Genomic DNA, 26,167 nt, shown 5'->3' with positions numbered 1-26,167 from the left:
ATGAAACAAGGGTAATGTGCATAGGCAGATCCATGGGAGTAGTGGACACAGAGATACCCCAGCCCCCGCCCGCCCTCCCCCCATTCAACCTGTACAGTCAAGAGTTACCATTCAGATTCATTACTTTTCTGTACCAATGGTAAATATCACACTTCACCCTTTCTGATTATTGGGTCCACCTCTGGTAATGTGCATAATAGTCACAGGCTCATTTTAAATAGGCTTTCATTTCCCCTTCCCCCCCCAAGTTGATAAAATAACCCTTTCCAGCCCAAATTCTGAAAAGTGCCCTTCATGATAGACCTATTCTAAGCAGCTTTTATAGTTTGTTTTTAAAATCACCATACAGACATAAAAAGACAACATAAAACAAAAAGCCATGAAAAAAATAAAACCTGTCATTAGCATGTGACACTGACCAAAAGTAGCCCATACTGTTTCATTAACAGTTCACAAGGACTTCTGCAGTTTCATATTCGATATTGGACAGAGGTACTAAAAAAGGGCTGCCAGTCTGATCTGTTAAAGCTGGATTCTTCATCAAGCCCGGAACTGGAAAGGGTTACAAATTTTATTTTTCCTTTAGTGCTGATGATTGTTATTTCCATTTTGTTTCTCTCGTTTCCTAGATGGACTCCCCACTGAGAAGATCACCTGGAAGAAGAGTATTCAGAGGTGTGGGGCTCCCGATAACTCTGCCGTCGTCGGTGCTGGGGGGTCCCCAGAGGCTGCTGGAGTACTGGGGCACCCCACCCCACAGCAGGTCGCTGCTGCCCTTGCCGCCCAGACAGGGGCTGTTCCAGTGGCCGGCGTCACCACGCACCAAGCCATGCGAGCCGCCCGCTGAGCCCAGGCGCGTCTGGTTGCTTCCAGTGTTGGACTGCCAGCTGGAGGTGGGCGGCAGGGGCTGGCCTTGTGCTAAGAAACGGTTTACTTCCTCTTCACCAGCAAACTCGGCCAAGATGGTAGTGTTTCCCAGGACACACCTAGGGACAAGAGCAAAAGGCGACGTGAAACGAGGGGCGCAGGCGGCGCTTTTGGAGATATCCAAGATTTCTGTATACCCGTTACCCACCCCATGTTAAATTTGAGATGACGGATTAGGCCAAATCTGCTCACTTTTAGGAACCCCATTCTCTTTAAAAAGACCCCTCTCTACTATTTCATATTTACCTGTCTATATCGACAGGCACACAAAGCCACACGTGTGGAGACTACCTCATTTAGCCAACATACATCGCAGGAGACAGTCTGCACTCTAGGCTTGAATTTTCATAGAATTTTAAATTAATTTTCGAGAAGTATTTAATCACTGCTGTTTCTAATTTACATAACAAAACCCCCACGCAACTTGAGAGAGAGTGAGTGAGCCATTCCCTTATGAAATCAGATGGGAGGGATGGGATCTGAGCCTGTTGACTCTGCGATGTATTTTCCAGCAATCAACTCCATGTAAACATTCATCTGTGAAACAGGCAGTAGCTGATATCTTTAATACTGTCCTGTTGGCTTCCACAAATCCCACTGTATTTTGCCAGCAACCCAAAGGCATGTATTGCTGTGCCTTTCTGTCATTCAGAAAGCTCTGTCCTGTTCTTTGCCAGCAGTGCAACTATAGGTATGCCACAACCTATTAAAAAAACAACTAAATGGAGGCCTTCCAAATCACTGATAACATAAGGACTTTAGTATGTACATATTTAATATAAGTACTCACCTTTAAAGTCAGATACCAATTTTGCATTTGGCAGCATTTCTTTTACCTGATGCCACATTTAAATTGATGTAACTAAGATGGGTCAATTTTTCATCTCCAGTCAGCTCTGAATGCTGCTTCATAACATTTTATTAAGGAAAGATCCACCCTTATCGTTTGGGCATTGAGCAAACTATTTCCTCTACAATCAGTGTTTTAATCACACTCATGCTACAAATGTTGATAAAGAAATTTCCTTTCTAAGCAGATAAGTATTCTTTTCAAACATCAGTCTTTATATTTGTTATATTTTTAATCCTTCCTAACCTCACTGATTTTATCACTCAAATTCTCCAGCTCTTGTGTTCTATACCAGTTAGTCACATGGATTTTAAAACAGCTAAAACTGCTCATTCTGTTGCTTAAGAGAAGAGGTTCCAAGATAAAAGTAGCTTCGTAACACAGGAAAAACAAAGCAGAAACGTACATATGCAGAGACTTTTGGGCCTTGGCTGCTTCTTCCTTGGAACTGTATCGGACCACAGCATTCCCTTGTGTCAGGTTCAGGTGGAATGTTATTAGAGGGCCATGCTGCAAACACAGTGTCCGCAGTGTGGAACCATCAATCTGGTAAGAGAGAAGGGGGAAAAGATTTATCTGTGCTTTTGTGGTTTCACTTCAAAATTATTGCCAGTTGAACAAGTTTTAAAGCTAAAGACTAAGCAGGTGTGAAAGAAAAAAATATGCTTGACTTCCATAAGAGGAATTTATTTATAGACTTACCACTGTCTTCATAGAGTGAGACATCCTGTCTTTTTAAGACTTCCCTGCAGTCCAGTGCACAAAACTTCCCCAATTATGTGACACAAGCTATATTTACAATCAGAAATCTACAAATAAGTTGAAGAAAAAGCACTGCTCCTAAATTTAACTAATTTTTCCCCAGGATTACTTTGGATGGTTTGGAGCTTATGTTCTTCCTTTTGAACGATACTACAGAGAGGACTAGAGGATTTGACAGACTTAGAAGAAAAACAAAACCCCACAGAAAATGCAGCTTGTATACCTCTGAACCTGCTGTAAGACATTATTCACCTCTAAGCTTACACATACAGAAGTGGTGCACACTGAATGACTAATTACATGGTCTTAAAGCTCATATTTGATTTGACAGCACTTTAAAAACTTAACAGATTGCCTGCAGAAGACAGACAATTGGAATAAATGCAGAATAATTATTTTCCCTTCAAACGAACCAGATTATCAAGGTTGATAAATGTTCTTATCATCTCTCAAATATGACAGGTCTCTTTCCATAACTACTTATGTACAATTCTAGTTACCTGGGGTGTGAGGTTTCGAAGAACCAGCCAGCTGCTTGTTCTCCCTGAGCTGTCAGTACTCCATGCTGAACCTGAAATACAAATTCCGCAACAAAACATTTAATCACAATGTGGAGAACATATTACAAGAAGAAAACTTATCTGGAATCACAACATACTAGCAAGAGAAATTGCCATCATAAACAAATCTTACAGCAGTTTACTCACATCTTGATTTATTTTCTTTGGAATGAAAGGTTGCCAAAAGAAAACCTGCTTTTGTTACATTTAGAAGATCTGTGGCGTTTTTCACATTCCCACAATAACTTTGGGATGCAGGTACGTCACTGCAATAAACTGCATCTTCAGGCTACATTAAAATTACTTTGGAAGAAACATTTTAAAAGCAATTCGGATGTCCAAGCTCAGATTGCTGGTTGCTATTAAAGATTTTTATAGCTCTGCAGCACTCCGCTATGTTGCCAATGATAAGATTAATGTATACGACTTATTCAAAACAGATATTTCTGCACTGACAACGTTCTGATTAAAGATACGTGGGTATCACCAGCAAAACCTGCTTTTCCAACCTCAGCATGATGTTTTACAATGAGAAACTGTACAAGCTTTGTATTTATTAGTGGCATTTGAAAAACTGCAGTACTTCTGTAGTCACATGTGTGACCACACTGGCTTCAGACAGAATTCTGGTACTAACAGTATCTGGCCAGCAGGTGGGGCTTTGGTGCAGAAAACATTCAAAATAAATGGTAAGAAGAAGGTTTAATTTCCATCTTAGTGAAAGCATATTAATAAAATATTCAGTTAGATAAAATATGTGTAATACTTGCCTTTGAAGCTGACAATACTTCACAGACAAATATGATGCATACATTTATATAGCCATAATTGTGGTTTCTCACATTTGTATTTAAGCAAAATAATGACATCTAAAAAGGAGTCTGCATGAAAAAATTAAGACATTCCCTGCAGGTCCTGAAACGCCATCAGGTCCTAAATGCTTCACATCCACAAATGTGTTCCATGTTAAATTTCATAGGATGATTCACTTATCAAAGTCTTGTAGGAAGTCACAGATCATACCACGAAACAAGAAACACACAAAATCTATTTTTAAAAATAAGAAAACAGGAAAAAAATCCTAACCGTGAGTAGGAGTGAAAGTATTTGGCAATTCACAGGTAAAATTACTAATATGACGACCTGAAAGATGACAGCTTCGTTTACAACCTATTCTAACTAAAATAAACAAACATGAGCTTCATCCTCAAAACGGATACACTCTGCTTGTATTAAACCTCAACCATATGGAGTCTAATACAAAGCTGCAGGGTCTCTCACTATTGTAAGACAGAACAACAACAAACAATTACAAAAGGAAGGCACTGTGGTGCTATATGATATAGAAGTCAGGAGTACCAGAGGAGTAAGAGCTGGTCCAACCCAGGGGACTGGCACCCCATGTAGATGATGGCTTGGTGTTTGTTAAGCCTGGAGGAGGTCTTGTAGGAGCAGTAGTGTTTCTGGGTACCTTCCATAGTTCATGGGATAAAGAGGCTTGTGTGTGAGAGATTGGGCCAGAGGACCACGTAGACTTGATGTCTGACAATTTACCTGCAACAGAACACAATAAATTAGTGTATTTTCTGTTAGCAACAATGGTTAAATCAAATAGGATGGGTAGTCATCAAGCTTCTGAACTGACTAAATTCTTCCAGCTTTTCAGAAGAGAAAAGAACAGAATTCTGCAGCAAGTCCGCGATACAAATCCTGTATACACGTAACCTGCTTACACTCCTATTCACATTTTCAAAGAAATTTGTAAGTAACGATTCTAAAACCACCTGCTACATATACAGATCCTTTTTTAAAAAAGATCTCCTACTATTTTGCTTTCTTGTAAAAGATAATACATGAAAAAAGACCAGAAATAAGTATTTGAAATCTAATTTCATCAAAATTATAACTTCAAGATTATCTCTTAAAGACTTTAGAACCTAACCACTTTTTTTCACATAACTCATTTTATCTAATATAAAGTAAGCAGCATAACCATATGTTCTTCTGATATATTATTAAAATTCCAAAGATCAAAGACCAGCAAAAATTCTATTTCAGAATATTCAAAGTAACAGATACTCTTTTTTCAAGTGTCTCTGAGAAACTGAAGTCTTCAGAAGAGTAGACCATTTTGCAATCTGTCAACTCTTTGAAACTTTTTACTGTTTGGTTTATTTCCTCAATCAGTAGTTCGACTATTTTACTATTGTTCCCATCAAATCAGTTTTATAAAATAGTATAAAACCCAAGAATAACGAGTACTGTTTAGCTGTGAGAGGCACACAAAATCGATTGAAATTACAGGTACTAAACCAAAATCCTTTATTCACCTTTAGACTTGCACATCTCTGCCTTTCTTCCTTGTAACAACATAAGTTATGAAAGTCAAGGGTACAATTTCCTTTCCATGACACAGTCCCCCCGTTACTGCCATTAGCAGCACACATTTTGACTGGAACAGGCTGAAATGGTCACGTTGCTGCATATTCTGCTGGACCAAGTGATACTGTGCTTATGCTGGCTTAATGTTTTTATTTTGGCAGAAGACAGTAAGAAAATACTTGATCTGACAATGTTGAAGATACATAAATCCCGTGAACTGTTTTAAAACCAGATTTGAACTGCCAGATTAATCTTATATTGAATCAGTGCTTTGCAGCAGGTAGTCATAGCAGTCTTTGTATGAGGAACCCTGAAGCCAAATGTACCGGTCACCAAATCACAGCCTCAAGTTATATATATATATATATACACACACACACACACACACACTCAAAATTGTCCCTATTTATCTGTATCATCTAACTCAATGATTTCATACTGAATCATAGTAATTCAAGTGAAAGGGCAACCGCTCTCCCATCTTCTTGCAAACTGTGGTGACAAAAATAATTTAACAATGATGATCAAGACATTAACACAGGGAAAAAGGGTGGGAGTAAGAAGGAAAGTCTGACTTTCAGAACTCAGAGCAGCTCAACCTGCAATGTAGCACATGATGTATGCACATTACCACAGATTAGATGTTGCTATCTCACTAATTCCCATGGGGTTAACACAAAGATTAGATGAGACTGCAAAAAATAAAAGCAAGTAAAGCAGAAATGCATGACAGATAAAAGAAAAGCAAGCCATTCCTTTCTTTTCCTTTTAACGGAGTAAAACATTTCAAACAAAACCTTTTTGCTTTGCTACCTGCAGTATGACCTAGAGGCTGTGGCTTCTTTTATTCAAAGAAGTGGAGAGTGTTCATTGATTAGATATGAAAGTTATAATACAAACCATGCAACAGCCCCTACACATTCTTATAATGGCACAAACTGGATATTTATGTAGTCGGTTTGCAAGCTAATTTTCTATGATTTACAAAGAGAGATACCTCAGAATTTATAGCTCATTGGAAAGAATGGGGCAATTTGCATATTGTTTACACCATATGCAAGCTCAGGTATATAGGTAAGCATCACGCTTTGGAATGACAATTAAAACACATTTAAACAGGTGTTTTGATCTGCTTAATTAAGGGGACACATGAAGAAAACAAGCCTGTTTTTTATGAAACTTTCTTCAATAGTTAAATAAAGAGCCTCCCAAACCAAACCCCATTCTGAGGCAGAGTACCTCCTCGAGGCACAATTAAACATTCTCCTGAGCTGAAGACATTTTACTGCTAACAGTGAGTTTGTTAACAAAAAATTCCTCTCACTGGAAGGGTCTAGTAGGGGAGTTACTACTGATGTCTTAGAAAATAGAACATTCCTCTGCAAAGTTGCAATGGAAATAGTCGTTAAGACACCTCGATGCCAATACAGAGTGACGGCATGTGGCATCAAGTGGAGTAAATACATTTTTCCTTAGCACAATTCCAGGCATAGCATACAGAGCTCACCACTGAAGAGCTGCCAGGAGAGCTGCCTACACCTGGCACAGGACTGAAAAATGTGCTTCTGTCTATAGCAGCACTGCTGCAATAACTGGGAAAGCACTTCTCCTAGGGCCTTTTCTCAGAATGCAGGGGAACGTGAAAGTAGAAAGGCCATTTTTCGTACCTGCAATGCTAGGTGCGGATGCAATGCTGCTGAAAGAGCTACTGTAGCCGGAGGCACTAAGCGGCCAGGCACTCGATGAAGGCAGCGTGGCATTCTGAGATGATGTTGGGGATGACCCTGCAGAACCAGCAGAGAAGCAACTAAGAAAGATGGGCATAATGATGTTTGGTGTGACATAAGCAAATCTATTATGTGCAAATACAAACCATGCAAGGCATTTTCCTTAGTCAGCCTGGTCTCAGAAGTCTAGGAATGAAATGTTACAGAAAGCATGATAAAGTGAAGCAGAAGTCTTTAGTAGAAAAGAAAAGAAAGCTGGCACAGTAGTAAATGTACTAGCGCCTGTGCAGAAGATAAATTCTGCATTTCGTTTAAGATATGCGACTAAAAAATCAGCATTAAACTGTTTAGTCTCAAGGAGCTGGCCTCATTTATAAAGGTGCTTTGCCGGCTGACTTAAGCGATGGCAACTGTAGATGAGCATAAATGTGTATGATAAACTAACCTCTTACCATGGGTGATTTGTCCTAAATTACTTGAGGTGAGCACTTCTCCTACATTCTAATGCCCACAAGCATCTTTAGATTTTTGCAGGCTTTCAGTAAAGCAAGGATATATTTTACCAATCTCTTCTCAAACTAATAACATTAAACGAAATAGCCTGAAACCATCTTGGTAAATCATTTACAATCTGAGGAGCTATCTAAGCATACATACAATTTCCTTACTGGCAGCAAATGAAAGAGACAGAACATAAAAAAAGTATCTTCATTATAAGGGCCAGAAGAAGTCGAAGTATTCTTTCTAGCCACCAACAAAATTGTATATCCCAGGTGACTTATCATTCCAGACATACACAGATATACTGTGATACCAAAACATCTTTACCTGACTAATAAAACTATAGGTGAGTTCTTTGGAAGAAGACAGAGTGGTGTACTGAGGCAGAAGGGAGGAAGCAAAAGCACATTATCATCCCTCACAGCTCAATAAAAATCACAGGCTATGTACGTTCACCTGGAACAGAGACCAAGCAAACTTTACCTTATCCAGACTCACTGTGCTGCTCTCAGGACACACCAATACAGACATCAGTCTCAAGAAAAATAACTACATCAAGGCCTTCTCTGGAAACAATCTACTCCCCATGCAGACACCTCTGAGGAAGGCTGGGGAAGGGAATTATATCAGATTCAAAGGCCCATATGCTCACAGAGCTGAAAGCAGCCCTGGTTCCACATGGCTAAAGGCTTTCAGTTTGTAGTAGATGATCCTGCAAAGCATCTTTAGCAAATAGGGCAAAACAACAATCAAACCAAAAGCTTAGGTTTTATCTGTTCCTACGTGTACAGTGTATAAGTCACAGTCTAGCCCTGTGAATGGATCTCAGCTCCATTAATAAAACCTGTGAACTTCAAGCTGTAGTATTCAAAGACAGTCTTTTTGTGTCAGCATGTCATGAAAATCCCATTTCATTCAAAGGAGTACTGACAATAACAGATAATTTTACCCAGAAGCAAACACCAGGATACACATAAAGAAAAAAACAAAGCAACTACCTTTTTTATTAAAACTATATTATTTATATTAACAAGATAAAGGAAAAAAAAACACAATGAGGAAAATAAACATATTATGAACCCCAGCAGTCACTGCTTTTCACAGGGTTTTGTCTCCTAGCAGCCTGTTTACCTCTGCAAAGATATATCTATACTGACCCTCTGCAAGTGTTGTAACTACTTCTTCATTCCACAGACAGACTGTATACCAGCAAAGCTGATGTATGCTTCCATTCCATGAAGAAGTAAGACCAGTAGTAGATATCATCTCACTTACAGGTACAGTTCTGTAGGGCTATATTTTTGGCCCCAAGGGCCAATTCTTGGGTACACCATATCTGAACTGTGGCTGAATTATGTCTTCATACTTTTTTATTTAGCACTGTAAAGGTAACTTCAAACGACTGAGGTTGTTTGCCTCTTGAAGTATATCTGGGTCATTAGAAAGTTAATTCAACATTACTCATGCACACAAATACTTCATAGTTCAGTTTAAATAAGGACTGCTTTCTGGTAAGAGACAACTCAAAATCATTCAAGGCAATGAAAAACGCTCCTCCTTTCCCTCACATTTCACATCCTTTCACCTGAGCTAACATGCTCAGAGCTGGAAACTAGTTTCTGATTTAATTTTGTCTTATAATTTATGCAGACATCACAGATGTAGCTACTATAACAAAATCCACATTTTTAACCCTGACAGGTCCTTATTGATAACCTGATTATAATACCCCTGATGCATGTTGGAGTGCTTTCATAGAGTACAGATAACTGGCCTATTAGGGCACACTGATCACAATTAAACCAAGCTGTCGCTCCATTGATCCACTTTCACTGTATCTAGTTAGTAAATAGCATATTCCCACTGGTTTATTGTTTTAGAGAATACCCTTTTAATTCTGGGGTAAACAATGTCAGGACAAAAGGAATGGAAACGACACTGAGAAATTCTAGTCTGCAAGTTAATACCCCCTTTTCTCTTTTTTCTTTTCTTTGATGGTTTTGGATGTAAAACAAAGCCACAGTTATGCATGACAGAAGACTGCTGCCTCAGCTACAACCGTGGAACTTTTGTATTGTGACTTCTTAAATATTTCCTGAAGTGCAAGAAGTTGGTCAGTATGAAGAATAAAATCTTGTTCAAAGCAAACTGGTAGGAATTATACATGTTACAAAAAGATTTTGTGGTCACTGGAAGTTATATTACATATCCCAACCCTTCCCAGCATAAAAATATTCATGTTCCCAGGGAAAACCAGAACCTTCATAGTCCCATATTCAGCTAACGTATTTCTGGATTTTCAGTGAAAGCTCAGAGCTGAAGCTTTATTAGATCAGGACTATGTGCAAAAATATACTATACCCATATTATATGAAGTCAACTTTGTTGGAAAGAAGAAAGTAAATATAAATGTGAAAGTAATTTGTGTGTTTACCTCCACTCTTGAGAAGATAGCGATTAACATCCTGTATTGTGGTGTTTATGGTAGGCCCAGTTGGAACACTTCCAGGAGTAACATCGGGGTCATTTTCAGGATCAATATTCTGCAGTCCTTTCCATGGCACTCCTGGATGAAACTCTGTTCCAAATATAAGAGAACAAACAAACAAGAGCATATAAAGTCATAGTTCCCCAAAGTTTAATTCTTCACATCAGAAGGATGCAATAAATAAACCAACAGTGTGATTTAATGACATCAGTTTAACATGAGTGGTTTGCATTTTGTTACCTGGTGGCCAGTTTATGCTGGAGCCATTGGAAATTTTATCACTATCAGTTTGGCACGTGACCAGCTGTGAGGAACAGCTACGGGTGGACTGGCGGGCGATTCACTGTTTTGAATCAGATCATACCGGCCGTAAGAGTCATCAATGGAGGACTTTCCCGGAGGACCAATACTTAAACCTCCAGGTATAGCACCTGTAAAGAACAGAATAGAAAGGCTTTGTTTAGGACTGGGACTAATTTGGGGTATTTCTGTATTAAAATAAAAAAATAAATTATAAAAACTATGAACAAAGCTCAACAGCCTCTGAAGCCTTACTAGGAAATACAGCTGTGAGATACACTGCTGGTAAAATCCAGACTCAAGTTAACTAAGGAAATTTAGGTTACATTACTGCCAAAAAGAGAGTAAGTAACTCAAATCATCATAGGGATGGTAAATAGGAATTTGCTGACAGCATGTTACGGAGTCTCTTTGTAGGCATGCCCCCTTCTCATCCTTCTCTAGGTTTTTATTACTGACAGTATAGATGATTTGAAGTAGCCCATCCCATGTTCCTATGAATTATCAGACAACAATTTGGCATAAGCAGTAAAGCTATTTGCAGAATAAGAAACTTTCATAATAGAGAAATAATTCATGCTGCTAACAATAAAAAGCAGCATACAAGACTGTTAACAGTGTCATATTCTAACAGAGTAAGTTTGCATAAAGGAAATAAAGGAATAAATGACTCAGGATACTGGAGGAAACAGGGATAAAGGTGTTCTAACAGATTAGCAATCACTTCTGGAAGACTGAATTTTGTGCTCCTAACTCCCAGTGTGGGCAATTATATAATCCATCGTGCCTTTGTACATGACTGGCTGTGAAAAGTTGGTGATATTGGAAAAACTGTGGGATAAAGTCAATGTAAAGTTTTTTAGAATTAAAGTATGCAGATCTGGAAGTATGGGAAAGCCTGTGGGACTTGTTTGCACATGTTGCCAACACTAATGGCTTATTTTACTTGAACTCCATGTTCTGAGCAGTAAAAGTCACTAAACGAAAGCAGCAGAAAGGTCTGCATGTATGATGTTCTAGCTGCAAGAACTTCAATACATTGCTGAATGCGACTACAGAAATCTTAAAAAAAGAAGTCGGTCTCAAAGGGTGATGCTCTGTACCAACCATTTATCAGCACTTACAGAAAAGAGTAACATGAGAAAAAAATATAATTGCAAGGTGACTCAAGTTTCAAAAAGCCAAACTGAGATAGAGATTAAATGCGACATACCGTGCTTGCTGGAGTTCTGGTCAAGAGAAGAAGCAGCACTAGACAGATTATCCATTGAGTTGGGGTGTGTCCACTGAGGAAGGCGAGACTGGGACTGAGAAGTGTCCTTCACTGACAAACCACCAGTAATGTCCATGTTATTTACATTCATGTTCGGGTTCAGTCCAGCTAAGGGGAAACAGGTCATTACATATCCTTAATAAACTGGAGGATTAAAAAATAAGTCTGTGTTTAAAAATCCAACTAAAGGAATTATTAAACATTGATTTTTTTAGACATTCATACATACATGTAGTAATTCACTATGCACGTTTTCCATCTGCTTTCAAAAACTAGCTGTTATGGGAACACTGATTCAGAATAATACCCCTATGAATTCAGAAAATATTTGAACATTGCTAAAAGGGAAAACAAAACAAAACAAACAAACAAACAAAAAAACCCTTGTAGGGATATATTTTAAAGCTGTCAGTATTTCTTCTTGCAGTCTCTTTACTTGCCCCAGAAAAGGCCTTCTAGAAGAATGCACTGGAATGCTAAGTTTAAACCAGTGAAGAATTTGCAACATTCCACTGTTAAGCCAAAGTATTCCTAATGTCTCACCAGCATACCCCTGTAATGTCTGCCATTTTATTTTGTTAACAACATTTTAAAAATCCCAAATGAAGCAATTAAAAGGTCATACAAAGAGCTGCTAATCATCAGGGCAGGCATTGACATATATTTTGGAATAGATCAAACAAAACCATCCTGTTTTTGTATAAAACATATAGTATTTAGGGAATAATTTTATCATGCTTCCGTGACATGGATCTGGATCCTTTTTGATATATAATTCTGAATGTTAGCAGATCACAGGAAGCTAAGATATGGTAAGAACCTCTTAGACTTAGGCCCTTAATTCACAAATTCTTTCGCCTTCTGATACTCCCTGCTGTAACAGCTCCCCACAGCAGTCCGAATCACCTTCTTAACTGCTGAATGGTAGAGGAAGCTTTTCAATTCTATTGTACACAGCATTAAAGAGAGGCAGAGAGATTAAATTAATTCCCCTATGTCATAAAGTCTTTGGCTTACATTGAACAATCACAGAAAACAGTTCTGAAAGTTGTTCTGTTCACCCTGTCTCAAGGCTGAATTGATTTATTTTCACATCGATCACACTTGACAGATCATAAAATGCCTGGTGAAGAAGTTTTCACAAACTTCCATGACCATTTATTCCAGTACCCTACTTGCCTTAGAGCAAATAAAACCTTAGAGCAAATAAACTTAAACATAAATCCTTAATGTTTAAGGACCTCTCTTATGCAACAACATTTTTTTACCTCTTCCATTAGCCACATGCAAGACTTCTTTGAAGCTATCTTTTATATTTTTGAAGATTGCTGCATGCCTCTTAAGTCTTCTGCTTCAAGTGACCAAAGAATTTCATTGTTTCCTCACCAGTCAAATTTTCGAAACATGTAATCATCTACACAACACTCTTTTTGCATTCCTTCAAAATCATCTGTATCTGTCTCAAAATGCATTGACCAAAGTTCATGCCTTACCATTGTTGATTAAAGTGGAAAAAAAAAAATCAGTGATTTCAAGACAATATTCCTGCTTATAAGGTGACATTTGTGTATTTTACAACATGATGCTGTTATTTTGAATGTAGTTCATGAACAGCAACACACCTAGATAGTTAATTAAGCAGATCTTCTGTTCTGCAAAGCACAGGTGAGCAGATACAGCTCACTTTTATTACTACCAGATAGGCATGTAGTACCATGATTTTGTTCAGGCATTTCAACATTACTTAATAAACATATCTTCTGTATTTCTGTCTTTACTATACTGTAGAGCAAAGTACTTAGACACTTAAATAATGAAATATACTCCGTCTGCCTTTCGCATACGGAACTGCTGAAGGACACATACCAAGAGGGTAAGGAGCAAAGGTGTTCGGTGAAGACTGTTGCTCTTTGGTCTGCAGGTCAGGAAGGCCGGGAGCCTGGGGATGGGGTGAAAAGCTATCCATGGCTGATTTGCCTGCAGAGGGGTGCAAAGATAGATGTGGAGGGGGAGGCTGCTGCTTCATAAGCAGGGCCTGGGCCAGCTGGCGCTGGTGCTGCTGGATCTGCTGCTGCATGTTATTGATTGTACGTGCAACCTGGCAACAAAAGAGAATGAATCAATAAATGATCAATTCAACACAAGAAAACAATATTTCTTTTGTGTTATTTCAGGGTAGAAAAAAGCATAAGATCTCTTCACAAATAAAAATTGACTGAATTAAGAGTTGAAGAGCTTTCCTCCAATAACTGAATGCCATGAAGTAGCTTTATTCCTCTAGTACTCTTTACATTTCAATATTCAAACCACGCACTATTATTGTTCTAAGGACGCTTTAGCTGGTTTGGTATAATGTAGTACAATCTCTTTAAGCTATTGAAACCAAATTCTAATGGTGAAATTGAATTGGCAGTCAAACCTACTTGCTGCTCCTGTTGTCTCATGGGTCCGGAAACATTACGCTGAGCCTGTAACATCTGCTGCTGGATTTGTAAACGTTGGTACGCCTACAAGATGGAAATGAGAGGTCAGAGGTCCTAACATATACAAGAAGTCTAACAAGCTTGCCTGAACTGATCTGGCACAATACAAAATACTGGAGAAACACTGGAGTTTTCTGAAAACAGACAATGAAGCAAATATAACATTCTTGTTAAGAATGTGTTATAAAATACATTTAAGTCCAGAATTTTTTGTTTTGTTTTGTTTTGTTTAAACTAAATAGGTCAATAAAAACATCGACGAGTAAGTTTGTCAGCAATGAGTATTCATTAAAGATAGGAACCTGCTTTACTTCTGAGAAGTTTGTAAGATGAAGCAGAAATTGAAATATAAGTCTATACTATTCTACAAATAGGTAAAGTACCAATAGTTATTTTGTTTTGCTCATTTTAAATTCTGACAACACATTGCATTTAATCAATTGTGCTGCTTCACTCTGGAAAAATTCCACAATTTTAACATCACTAAAAGGGCAAGGTATTATTTCTTGTAATCTCCTGAACTATCCAAAGGAGTTCTGTACAGGTATTTTTCAAGTAGCTTTGTACTGTCCAATCATTACCATGGCATGAGATCAATACTGTGCTTCTCAAAACTGAGAAATACAATTAGAAACAAACAATGGTATCAAATATTATCACTATGTGAAGAGTTAGACTAGCACATTGACATCCGCAATTAAGACAGTTTATCGTGCACAATTTAATATTTACCACTAGCAAATACTAAAATAATGTTAGCACAGAATATCACTTTTAACAATATTCATAAAATGTGATTAAATAATATATATATGTGTGCGTGCAAACAACTCAAAAATATACAACTTTTCAAAAGCAAGTAGTTCTTATCCCATGGTGTGATTAATATTCATCCCATTAATTACAGGAAATTCACCATACACTTGGTTATTTAGGAGGCAATCAAAGTTATTTCGGTAACTCAGGTGACCAGCACAGCCAAGATTTCTCTCTTGCTATGTTTTGACACAAATCTCCTAGTTGGTCAATGAGTTGCATATAATATGCAGAATAGTGCTGTTTGATAATATACAATAGCATGAAGTCAACTGACTTTTTAGTTCCACTGATACGCTGTAAAGAATAATTATTCCCACAAAGTACTATTTATAAAGCCTGAGGCAAAAAAATGATTTTGTTTCTTTGGAAAGAAACTCTACTAAAGAAATCACCATTTGATTGCTTTAAAGATCTGTCGTGTCCATTTAAAGATCTAGTTGTTCTCTTATTTTATCGTCAATTCAGATTTACAGCTTACTTGCCATGTTCTTCAACTTACCAGCTGCAGCTGATAGAGCTGGTTCAACATCGTCATATGCTGAGGATTAATTGGCGAGGTTAATAGTGCAGGGTTGAGACCAATGTTTTTTGCTGCAAACTGCAAAAGCTGTGCTTGAACCTAAGGAATAGCAGTGCATTAAACCTTGTACATTCACTTTTAGCACTGGCTACTGCATAAACCATAAATAAGAACCATAAGACAGTAGCTGAATAACATTACTATTACCTGAACTGCACTATAAATGATCAAAAAATTAACAATAGGCTCTAATACAATTTTAGTAACAATACTTACACATCCATTTACAGGAAAAAAAAAGAAAAAAAAACGCAAATCCTAAGAACAAACTCCTTAGCTCTCTAGAAACACTGTTTTTTCGCAAAAAGGAGCGAGAGAATCCGCACACACAGATAACAAACAGTACACATGTGAGAACATCTCACCCATGTAATGTGCTTACTGCCTAGTAAATCAAAAGACGCAGTAAAGCAACAGCAGCTGCAAAGCCTTAGGACCATCACAAAATGAGTATGCAGAGGAAAAAGCACATGGGATAGTTCCAGGGGAAGGTAAAACACAAGACTGGAAGTTTCATCTCACCTGAGGGGATAGAAACTGAGGCACTTGAGCACGAAGACTAGGCTGGGATGAATTAAGAGGTTGCACTGGCGGTTGCTGCGGCTGTTGCATGGTCCTGGCTTGTGCTGCTCCGCTATTGCCAAACATACCCAGATTGCCACTCGGTATCTACAACAGGACAAGAAGGACATTGGCCTTGAAACACATCACTCAATGTATAACCTGAAAGTTCCTTATCTGTGCAGCCTTTATCCTCAATGATTATGACAAGTGTGGGTAAAGAAACCAGCACGTGCAGACTGTTCTGTTGGACGCCTTATTGACAAACAGGTTCAGAATCAGGCACGGCAGAGATCACCACATACCCAATAACATCCTGCACCTGCCCAAATTTTGTACAGACATCAGAACAAAAGGTAGCCGAAGCTGAAGACCTCCTTTATAAGGATGTGTAACCCTAGAGGGTCACAAGATGAACAATGAGAAGTACTCACCAAAAAATGTTAGTGTATATGCAGGAAAGAATAGGAGAATTAAGTCCTTAAACTCACTGCATCCTATTTATTAAATTATCTAGGCAGTTTTTATACATATTCATTTTACAAAGCCACTGATAACGGATGTGCTATTAGAGCAGCCTGTGCTTCTGATTGTGTGACAGGCTGTAAGTGCCGGACAAGTATTGCCTTTAGAAAACTAACTTAAAAGAATATATGTAATAAAAGACACCACAGAATGATATATAGAATTTTACAGTGTTGTGTGTTTTTTTTTTTCCTGATCTATACTAGAACTTCAATTAATATAGCAAAAATAACCTTTTCATAATCAGCAGTAGTTTATGACCTCTCAGCCTCGTCCTGTTTATGAGCCTTTCCCCTTCACCTCTTCTCCCTTTCTTTCCCTTTCAGCATGTTCTATCCAGGGGTCAAAACAACCCTCCTGCCACAGCGCTTTATTTGACCAGAGGTGCTAGAAGCACAGTTCCTTTCTTGCCACCTGTCAAAGCTATGAGCTGTCTTGACACTTATGACAAGAATAAAAAAAAGCCATCACTTCTCACCCATCTCATCACTGAATAATTACACCAGCCAGGGAAGATGAATTAGAGCAATGCCTCTGTCTTAAAGTCTGTGACAATTAAAAATGCCTCAAAAAAAGAAACCTCACATCAATCAAGGCAGAGCTATTCCAGGGTTTAGAGGTATAAATCCATAATACTACAGTCTCTTCTCAATGGACGCGTATAATTAGCAGACTGATTATAACTAAGCAGTTGTTTTATGTCCTATAATGCGAGATGTTTACACAGCAGGTAGTTTCTTCACTGATATTTCACATGAACAAAGATTTTGTGCACATTTCCAGTTTAAACCCCCATTTCCCAGGGGGAAGTGACGAGCTAGCTGTGACTCTGTGCGCACTCAAATTCAACCTGCGACCTCCCCGAACAGCCTTACCTGTCGAGAAGAATTCAAGTTTTGCATGCCCAGCCCTGAGGCAATCCCGCCCAGGGTCTGATTAGGGAGTGCACTGTTTGAAAGGGGGAGCTTCAGGCTTGGTGAAGGCAAAAATGGTGAAGTAGTGGGCTCTTCCACTAGGCCGCCATCCTGATTGGAGAAAGAAAGGGTGAGCTGTGTGCAGTGCCCAGGAGTGGGCAGCGCACAAAACAGTTTCCCATGGAAATATAAAAGGGCATGGATGAGCAAAAAAAAAAAAATCAAAATGTTAAAAAATAATAATAATTAAAAAAAAAGAGGTATGAATGATGGGGAATGAAAAGTATGGAGTGAAGAAAGAAGAGAAAGAGAAACAGGATTAAGGTACTGTTTTCCTTTACTGTGTTGCACTTCATCCACAAATGCACAAACACCCTCACCTACCTCCCAGCAGGACAGGGGGGGCTCTAGCCACCTATCCAACCTAGCCACCACTTTTGCTAACCCAGAAAGGCTAGAAAAGCTAATTTGACACCAGTCCGTATTTAGTTCTACATCATAGCTCTGCTTTAAAACAAACAGGTTTGCATTAATCCCCTTTCCTAACTGAGACACATGAGCCTCTTTTAATATTCACATAGCAGTGACTTATTAATATCCACTCTGAAACATTACTCTCTAATGCGCCCGCAGAACACAAAAATACTTGAAAACAATAATGATAATGTTGTCTCTGTAGCCTTCCTAGGAAAGTGATTAAGACACTGCCTGAACGTCCCCCAGGAGGAGGCAGATTTTAGCAAGACGTAAGGAGCCCCCCTCTCACCACGGGGCTGTAAGGAACTGTGGTTGAACATGGATATGATGAACAGAAGGCAGCCCCTGTGGGGGGCAAACAGCGAGTCAGAAAAGAAAATAAATCATATAATCCCCAATCAAACAGGTAGATATCTAGCTGGTGTTACAGTGGGGTACTCAATTCTATCTCAAACTGTGCTTTGATGTCTGGGAAGCCTGCGGCAGGCATGATCAAATAACACTGTGTACAAAGTACAGCTCCAAAAACAGGCAGAGGGGAAAAAAAAACCTTTAATTTGCAATGTACTGGACTGGTATTTTTCAGGCAATATTTTCACTGCAAAGAAAGGCTTTTATATAGGTGAGGAGCTAGGTTATTTCAACCATTAAATTCAATCCCCCCGAAGATTGTGGGATACCGATAAACCTCCTTTGTTAAAAAAGCAGCCCAGTCCTCTAACCAGATCCCCAAACAAATGACCTAATGCGGCAGGCACGCTCCGTAAATTTTACGTTCCAAGTTAATCCTGAAAAATGCATTTTCAACAGCTCTCCTTTGATGCAAAGAAGAAGTTTCTTTACCATCAGGCAAAGTGACACTTGACATGCTATCTGACTATCCTGAGGGGGACACTGACATTTTCTAATGATATCCCCAAGGCCTTTCAGCTCAAGATATTTTACATTCTACTGGACATCAGTCACACTCTACAAACAACTGCAGCTTGCATGACAGTAACAGGTTCAAGGATTTCTCCTTAGATCACAGACATATGTTTACAATTCTACCCTTCCCCCTTTGAAGTGAAAATAATTTCAAGCTCCGTGCGTGCTCTCTTTCAGGTGCCATTGTTTCCTTTGTGAACAACTATTGACCGAGAGAGACCAATGCAATCCCTTCCTGTCCCCAAACTTTACTCAAATATTGTCCCACTGGTATTATTTTTTCTCATTGAAGGATTATAGCAGGGCTGAGGATGGTGGAGGAGAAGCCACGCTGGAGATACGGGCATCTGATTTCCAGACCAGATGTGCTCTGAAAGGCCACCTTCATCACAAGCACGTTCTTTGGCTGAACTACAGCACGTGTCTTTTGTAGCAAGTTTATCACACATTGTTCGCATTGACTTGGTTCTAATTTTCTGAATTTGAACTTATCAGAAGAGGCCAACTGTGCTGCACCAATGTACCCTGCAAGGGGAACTGAAAGCAATTCATTTCACATAAAGTATTTCAGCCGGTCAACAGAAAGTAGTCATCAGTCATTCTCAATCCAGACTAGGTGACACCTTTACTGCTGACAACAGTTTGCAATCTGATGTTTTTCAGGCTCTTTCTGCAGTAATTGTTACTCGAAAAATAATCTTTTCTAACCTGACTTTTCCTGCCCATCTCTCTTCAGTGATTTCCTCACGAATTTATGTCACATTTCTCACTGAGGCTCATCAACTAATCCCCCTCCCCGCATCTGACTTGCCAAAATCATGCTCAACCCAGCCCTATATTTCAGTTCTTTGAAGGGACTTGACACAAGTGGGAAATCCTGGCAGCGGCACTATTTCCTTCTATATTTATTGAACACACAGCACCATACTGAAGCTCAATAAAATATTACTTTTAGGACTTCGGAAAGTCTCTCACATGAGTCTCATGTGCTAAATAAGACAGAAAGATCTTTTAGCCCTATGAGATACAGACAACTTAGCAGAGGATTCCTGGGCACTTAGGCAGTCACCTGCCCACAACAACTGCCCCTTCATGAATCAAGACAGCCCAACAGACAGATGCCAGGCTGCTGAATTTGCCAGAGGTCTTTATACAAAGTCAGTTACAAAAGTACTTAGTAAAAAATACATGTTAATATCTTCTTAAAACAGGAAGAAGAAGAAAAAACAATCCACAAACAAACCACCTTTTCCAAAGAAGGAAGCAGAAGAAATAGAATCCCACCTTCAAATAAGCTCTTTTCAAACCTACTGTGAGATAGGTAGGTACAGGCAGAAGAAACTTGCAGTGAAAGTAATACTTGAAGAAGTGCTGTTTTTTTTTATTTTGAAAATGGGAAATTTGAAAGAGGTTTCAAAGTTTGAAAGCACAAAATAGAAACTGTCACTGGATCAAAGGAAGCAGAAATGGAGAAATGAAGAAAAAAATCTGACTTGAAAATCCAGTGATCAACATCTAATTGCAAGCCTCAAGAGGTGTTTCTGCATGATGATAAAATATCTCATTCATAATCCCCAAGAGAAAAAACTACGACATTCATGAGAGACAAGTGGAACCAGAATGTGAAAGAAGAGGTTGGAAAAAATTCCAACAAACACTGTATTTGAATTAGAAACAAGGAAATAGCATAGCCAGATAGAATATTTGTGGAAAAACATGAGTGCAGCCAACAAGCATCAGGCCTTGTAGACCTGGATTTGTCAACAGTAGAGAAAAAAAGCTGATCACCAACCAAGACAGAAGTGAAAGGGCTTAATTTGTTAGGGGAGAATTTCCTACCTCAAGAATTTGGGAGAAAGCTTGCAAGCAGCATCAGGGCAAAGATGACAGCACTCTATGCTGGTGGTAAGGGAGAAAGCATAAAAAAGTGAAGGTAGAGGAAAGAAGAAGGGATAACGAGTCTGCCACAGAGAAGGAACAGAAGCCCTGTAGAAGGCCAGCTTGAACTAATGCTAAGGCTGGCTGATGATACTTCTCTTCAGTGAGTTCACCTGACTTTTGTTGATATTCATCTGATAATCTACAAATTGCAAGGAACAAAGTATATGACAAAATAAAACAGTGTTGTAATTCAGATTATGGGATGCACTGATATCATTTTGCTAAATCTTTTCTTTGGCAAAAAACATCTACAGCACCAAAACAAATCTGGGAAATGACAACAGGGAATAGACTATGAGCCTTGAAGAAAGCTTTTTTTTCCCCCCTTTTTCCTTTTTTATCTTTTCCTTCACCAGCTGGAACAAGTAGCGTTATGAGTCCACACCAATTCATAAAGAAAGGATATGTTAGATTAGAAATAAGGAGCACAGCGCAGTTAGCCATTAGCTGTACTCTGTTACAGTTTTGGCACCCATATCAATCACTCAATAGATCTTCCAAGCTTTGAAGATTCTACTGATGCTTCAGCAGCCTTGGCGATGAAGCTGTATGAAGGCAAGCAAACCAACAACACTGGTGCAATGTAGCAGCATAAAGACCATAAAACACTGCACATTTACTGGAGAGTGGTACCCTGGTGCTGTGTGCAGCATACACACTTTGGCATTGGTTTCAAAAAACCGATGTTCTTTCTCTGGTCTGTTTTTGTATCTTTGATAAATACCTTGCCTTTTCTCAATGGTCCTGAGTTCAATGCTTGCATCTGAATTGTGATAAAATATTACAAGGCATCTCTGTATGGTTCGAGGTTTTCAGCTAAGGGGTGGTCAGCACAGATCAGCAGAACACCACATTTTTCTTCTGAGCTAAGAAGAATGCTCAATAGGTGTAGGAGAATACACACCGAATGTGAGTCCTAGTACTCAGGAGTGGTACCCAAGCCCAGTCCCTACCCTTTTAGAAAAGATTCTTTGAAATACACTGGGCTTATTTACTCTTTCAGGATGCTTCCAGTAAAATCTTACATGTTTTTCTTACAAATTTGATGGCTCCAGAAGACATCAGGTAACATCTTCAAGCAAACCTGATACCTAAGTACTGCACGCTCACCACCAAGTATGAGATAACGTGGTTGAGATCATGTATCATGGTACTGTTAGGCTGGATATTTATTTTCTCGAAGATATTGGATTTTCTCCTTTCTCCTTTTATGGTGCTACAGGGCAAGATAACATCCTGAAAAATAATACAATTAACAAAGCACTGAATGCCAAAGATTGACTCAATGCAACACAAAATAAAGAATATGTGTGGAAAGTGCTGAGAGAATCATCTCATAAAGGGGTAGTAATGAGCACATTAACTCAGCTTACAATTTTGTGAAGAAGAACCTTGCATAACTTATTGAAGACTCAGCAAAGCCAAGCAAAAGGATAATGGCCTGGTAAGAGAATAGGTAAAATCAGGAACGTTGGCTGGATTGCTTTGTGCGGCCATGGCTGAGAGCTCATTCACCAACCATGGAAAAGGATGGATGACCTGATCAGAAGCTGAGGCAGCTCCACGTTCATGCTCTGAAGTGTTACCTCAAAGAGCAAAAGGGTTCTGGAGAAAAGGAGTTGCTCCAGTAGGATAAGATGCAAATATGAAAAGACTGTCTCTGGGGAAAAAAAATATCTATTCTTAGCATAGAAACTCTATTTGTTTAATTCACTTAGGAAGTTGCTCAACACTCTGATAGCTAACAAATATAGTTTGGGATTATTTCCTTTGTTATACTAAACTCACTGTGACAGATTATGCCTAGACTGACAGATTTTACTTGCTGTATGAATACTAATGATTTTAGTACTCCCTTCTCAAGTTGTGTTTAACATATGTTTCCATAATTATGTGTTATGCCTCACATAATGCACCTCTCTCTTTCACAATCTGCTCAAGATATTGTTATCCTAGAAAAGAAAAGGCTAACTGGCATGCATACACTAATTTTGTGACCTTCATCAGAAGAGGGATCTTTCAATTAACATACTCATTAAGGTTTGCCATGAACAAACAGTTTGGCTACAGTTAAGAATGAATTTTATGTGGCGGGAAGAGAAAAGAGAAGAAAGAAGAGTCAGGTTAAGCCTGACAGGTCTGGGTTAGGGAGCAACGCCATAATGGACACCGTATCATTCCAAGGAGTAGGGAGCCTACAAACAACAAATGTTATTCCATCAAAAGCAGAAGGGCAATTTTCTAACATATATCTTTGGAGGAAACTGTAATGACACTGTGGCAGTATTTGAACTACCACAAAGAATGCTGGTATGTAAAGACCTTCTAAAGCAAATTTTATACAGATGCTCGTTTTTCCTTATTATGTAAGATACATTTGTGTTTAGTCAAATTAATTTACAGTTTGCACTGTACCAGAACAGGAACTCAAACTGTTTAGGCTACGATGACAGCAGAAACAGCACTAGTTGTCATTAAGAGGTCAGCATTTATCAGATGTCCTAGCACAGTCCCATGCTAATTTTCTCACCACAACACTTAGGAACCTGTCACAGCTCAAACTGTAACTTTCATAGTGCTAAACATAAGACTATTAAATAAACACAGGATGGGCAACTGGAAAATAAAGATTTCAATACAATATGTGTTATCAAGACTAGATACCACTACTGTCTCATATCCTGTAAACAGCTTATGTAAAATGAATTGGTTTCAGCACAGCTTGTGAAAGGTACTGATTTCTGCATTCAGAAAAGACCACCACCACCTTTAGGAACATTTCAGAAAACTCATGAAATAAAGAATGGCACCACAGAATGCTCCTTCCTTATTAACAATTTTGGATGGGAACAGAATATGTGAATTCTGAGGTGTTTTGGTGGGTCTATTTGTAGGACTTTGTGTCAGGTTGTAAATCCCATTTCCTACTGAAGATCTGGCTGCACTTTTCTCTACATCCTGTTCTTCAGGCACTTTGTTGAATCCTGGACACCACTAACTCCTGCAGCCTTCTCCTCGGTCAGTGCGTGGTGCTGGAAAATTTGTAATACGTGACCACAGAAGAGGAAGCTCATCTGAGAAGCTATTTATGACTGCACACGTCTGCTCTTTGACTTAAAAATACCTCAGCTCCTCATTCCTGTGTACATACTGAACTTTCACTGAAATCTTTACGGAGCTCAAAACCAAAACAAAAATTAGAAGCTTAATGCTTGAAGATTTTGGGCTTGATTGTACTTGATCATTAATTTGAGCAAGGGTCACTCACTGACTCCCAGGACTTACGGAGTGAAAGGCCTTCCCTGCTCCATTTCTTTGCTTTTCCCTTTTCTAATTCTGTTGCATTAGTAATATCTTAGTAGGCTTTATTTTTAAGTGTAACACTTGGGATAACAATTATTTGTTTCTCTGTGGAAATCAGACCATTGGTTCTTTCCACAAGGACTCAATTCATGCAAAATTGAAAGAGAGAAGAAAAAGAATACAGAAATATGTAATTACATATCACATCTCTCTCTAGAGCTTTATAAACAGTCTGTGGTAATCATCAGTATTACTACAGTGTATGGTTTTAACCTGTAAACCACCTTCACATTTCTGAACCTACCTTGTCAAGGAAGGTGGGGCGGTCCATGGAAGACTCTTTGGAGATTGGTGGTGGGCGGCAGCCAAGGGGTTTGGTGACCATTCCATTATAGTCGGTCACTCCCATTCCACGCTTGTCCATTTCCACCTTCTTTTCCAGCAGAGCACCTTCATAGAAAGGGCAAATGGATTGAATAAGGTGACACAAAGACAGTGAATTTGCCAACAGCAGTTCACAGAAGTGTGTCTTGCTTACAAAAGCAAAAACATCTTTAGAAAAGTAGTTATCCAATTGAACTGGATAAGAGCAAACTCTCAGAATCATGAGCTTTCATTTTGTTGCTTTCGAGGAAAAAAATTATTTACACAGACACTTACTCATGGCCTGATCGAGATTCATATTGTTGCTCTTCAAGGCCTCTTCCGCTGGCTCTCTCTGTCAAAAACAGAGATTATGTTAAGAGAAAAAGTAATCATGCTTGTCAAAAACAGAGATTATGTTAAGAGAAAAAGTAATCATGCTTGTATAATTTCAATGAAAACTGAGAAAACAGATACATCTCAAAGTACTGGATTCAGTATTTACTCAGTGGCACAAATAAAGCCTGCACACATTTTTTTTTTCTTTGGCTTTTACCAATTCCCACGGCAATTTAGTTTGTTTCAGTTTGTCAAGTAAGTACCATTTCTACAAGGTCAAGCCACACTCTTCTGCTATTTAAATTTCTTCCTGTTTTCTAGGGGCAACTTCAATATTACTATTATGTGTCTCTCTTAAAAAAAAAAAAAAAAGCAATACTCTAATGTCATCAATTTAATAAGGAGTGAGGAACAGAGGTGGAATTACTGTTGAAGTTCAAAGTAACACCTGTTATAAAACTCTGAACTTCAAAAGTTCTATAAATGTCACCAAGCAATCTCAGAGAGCACTCTACCAGCTTATGATAGATTTCTGAAACTGGAGTACATTTCTAATTCTAGGTAACAGAACTACTTCCCAATCTGAAGAACACTGAATATCTTTTTGTATTTACAGTCTGAGACAGTGAAAGACAGAACAAGTAAAAGCCACAAAGGCTAAGCCACAGGTATGCTGAACTATAAACACTACTCACAGGGAAGCCCATATCTGTGAGCTGTTTTATCAGGCGGTTCATGATCCAGGCCTCATCTTGCTTGCTAGATGTCTTCATGCCCTTGGTAAACAAGCAAGAGATTCCATTAATGGTCTGCTTCCCATATCCATACTGGTGAGATGTACATCAAATACGTGATCAGTTTTCCATATTAATACAAATGTTATTAAATGATATATTAATACATTTATTTATAAGGTATTCAAGAAACTACAAACAACGTAACTATGAGTCTCTTCCCCTACAAATCATTAAAACTTTATCTCAGCTGAATAGGTGTTCAGTGTACTGTTTACGATGTGATTTACTGACCACTGAAATAAAGCCACCTTTCATTTTAAGTATTTGATTTTAATCTTTGGCAAAAAAACACAATGAAATACAAAAATCTGAAATATTACAACACTATATACTTGATTGAATCACTGGCCTATGTTGGCTAATGGAAT

General features: G+C 38.6%; 1 protein-coding gene across 1 annotated transcript in view; it reads right to left on the bottom strand.

The window, feature by feature from the left end:
* Positions 1-625: 625 nt before the first annotated feature.
* Positions 626-26,167, bottom strand: part of TNRC6C (trinucleotide repeat containing adaptor 6C) — a 295,949-nt gene continuing 270,407 nt past the window's right edge. Inside the window, 17 exon segments of the mRNA XM_050714356.1 lie at positions 626-986; positions 2,184-2,323; positions 3,040-3,110; positions 4,459-4,653; positions 7,149-7,265; positions 10,144-10,287; positions 10,438-10,485; positions 10,488-10,628; positions 11,711-11,878; positions 13,637-13,868; positions 14,194-14,277; positions 15,572-15,691; positions 16,175-16,321; positions 17,614-17,763; positions 24,605-24,750; positions 24,961-25,018; positions 25,698-25,778. Of these exon segments, the coding sequence (XP_050570313.1) occupies positions 626-986; positions 2,184-2,323; positions 3,040-3,110; positions 4,459-4,653; positions 7,149-7,265; positions 10,144-10,287; positions 10,438-10,485; positions 10,488-10,628; positions 11,711-11,878; positions 13,637-13,868; positions 14,194-14,277; positions 15,572-15,691; positions 16,175-16,321; positions 17,614-17,763; positions 24,605-24,750; positions 24,961-25,018; positions 25,698-25,778 (2,403 nt within the window).

The sequence above is a fragment of the Cygnus atratus genome, chromosome 18 (assembly GCF_013377495.2).
Source record: "Cygnus atratus isolate AKBS03 ecotype Queensland, Australia chromosome 18, CAtr_DNAZoo_HiC_assembly, whole genome shotgun sequence".
NCBI classification, from domain to species: domain Eukaryota; kingdom Metazoa; phylum Chordata; class Aves; order Anseriformes; family Anatidae; genus Cygnus; species Cygnus atratus.
This window is presented reverse-complemented; position numbering and strand designations above follow the sequence as displayed.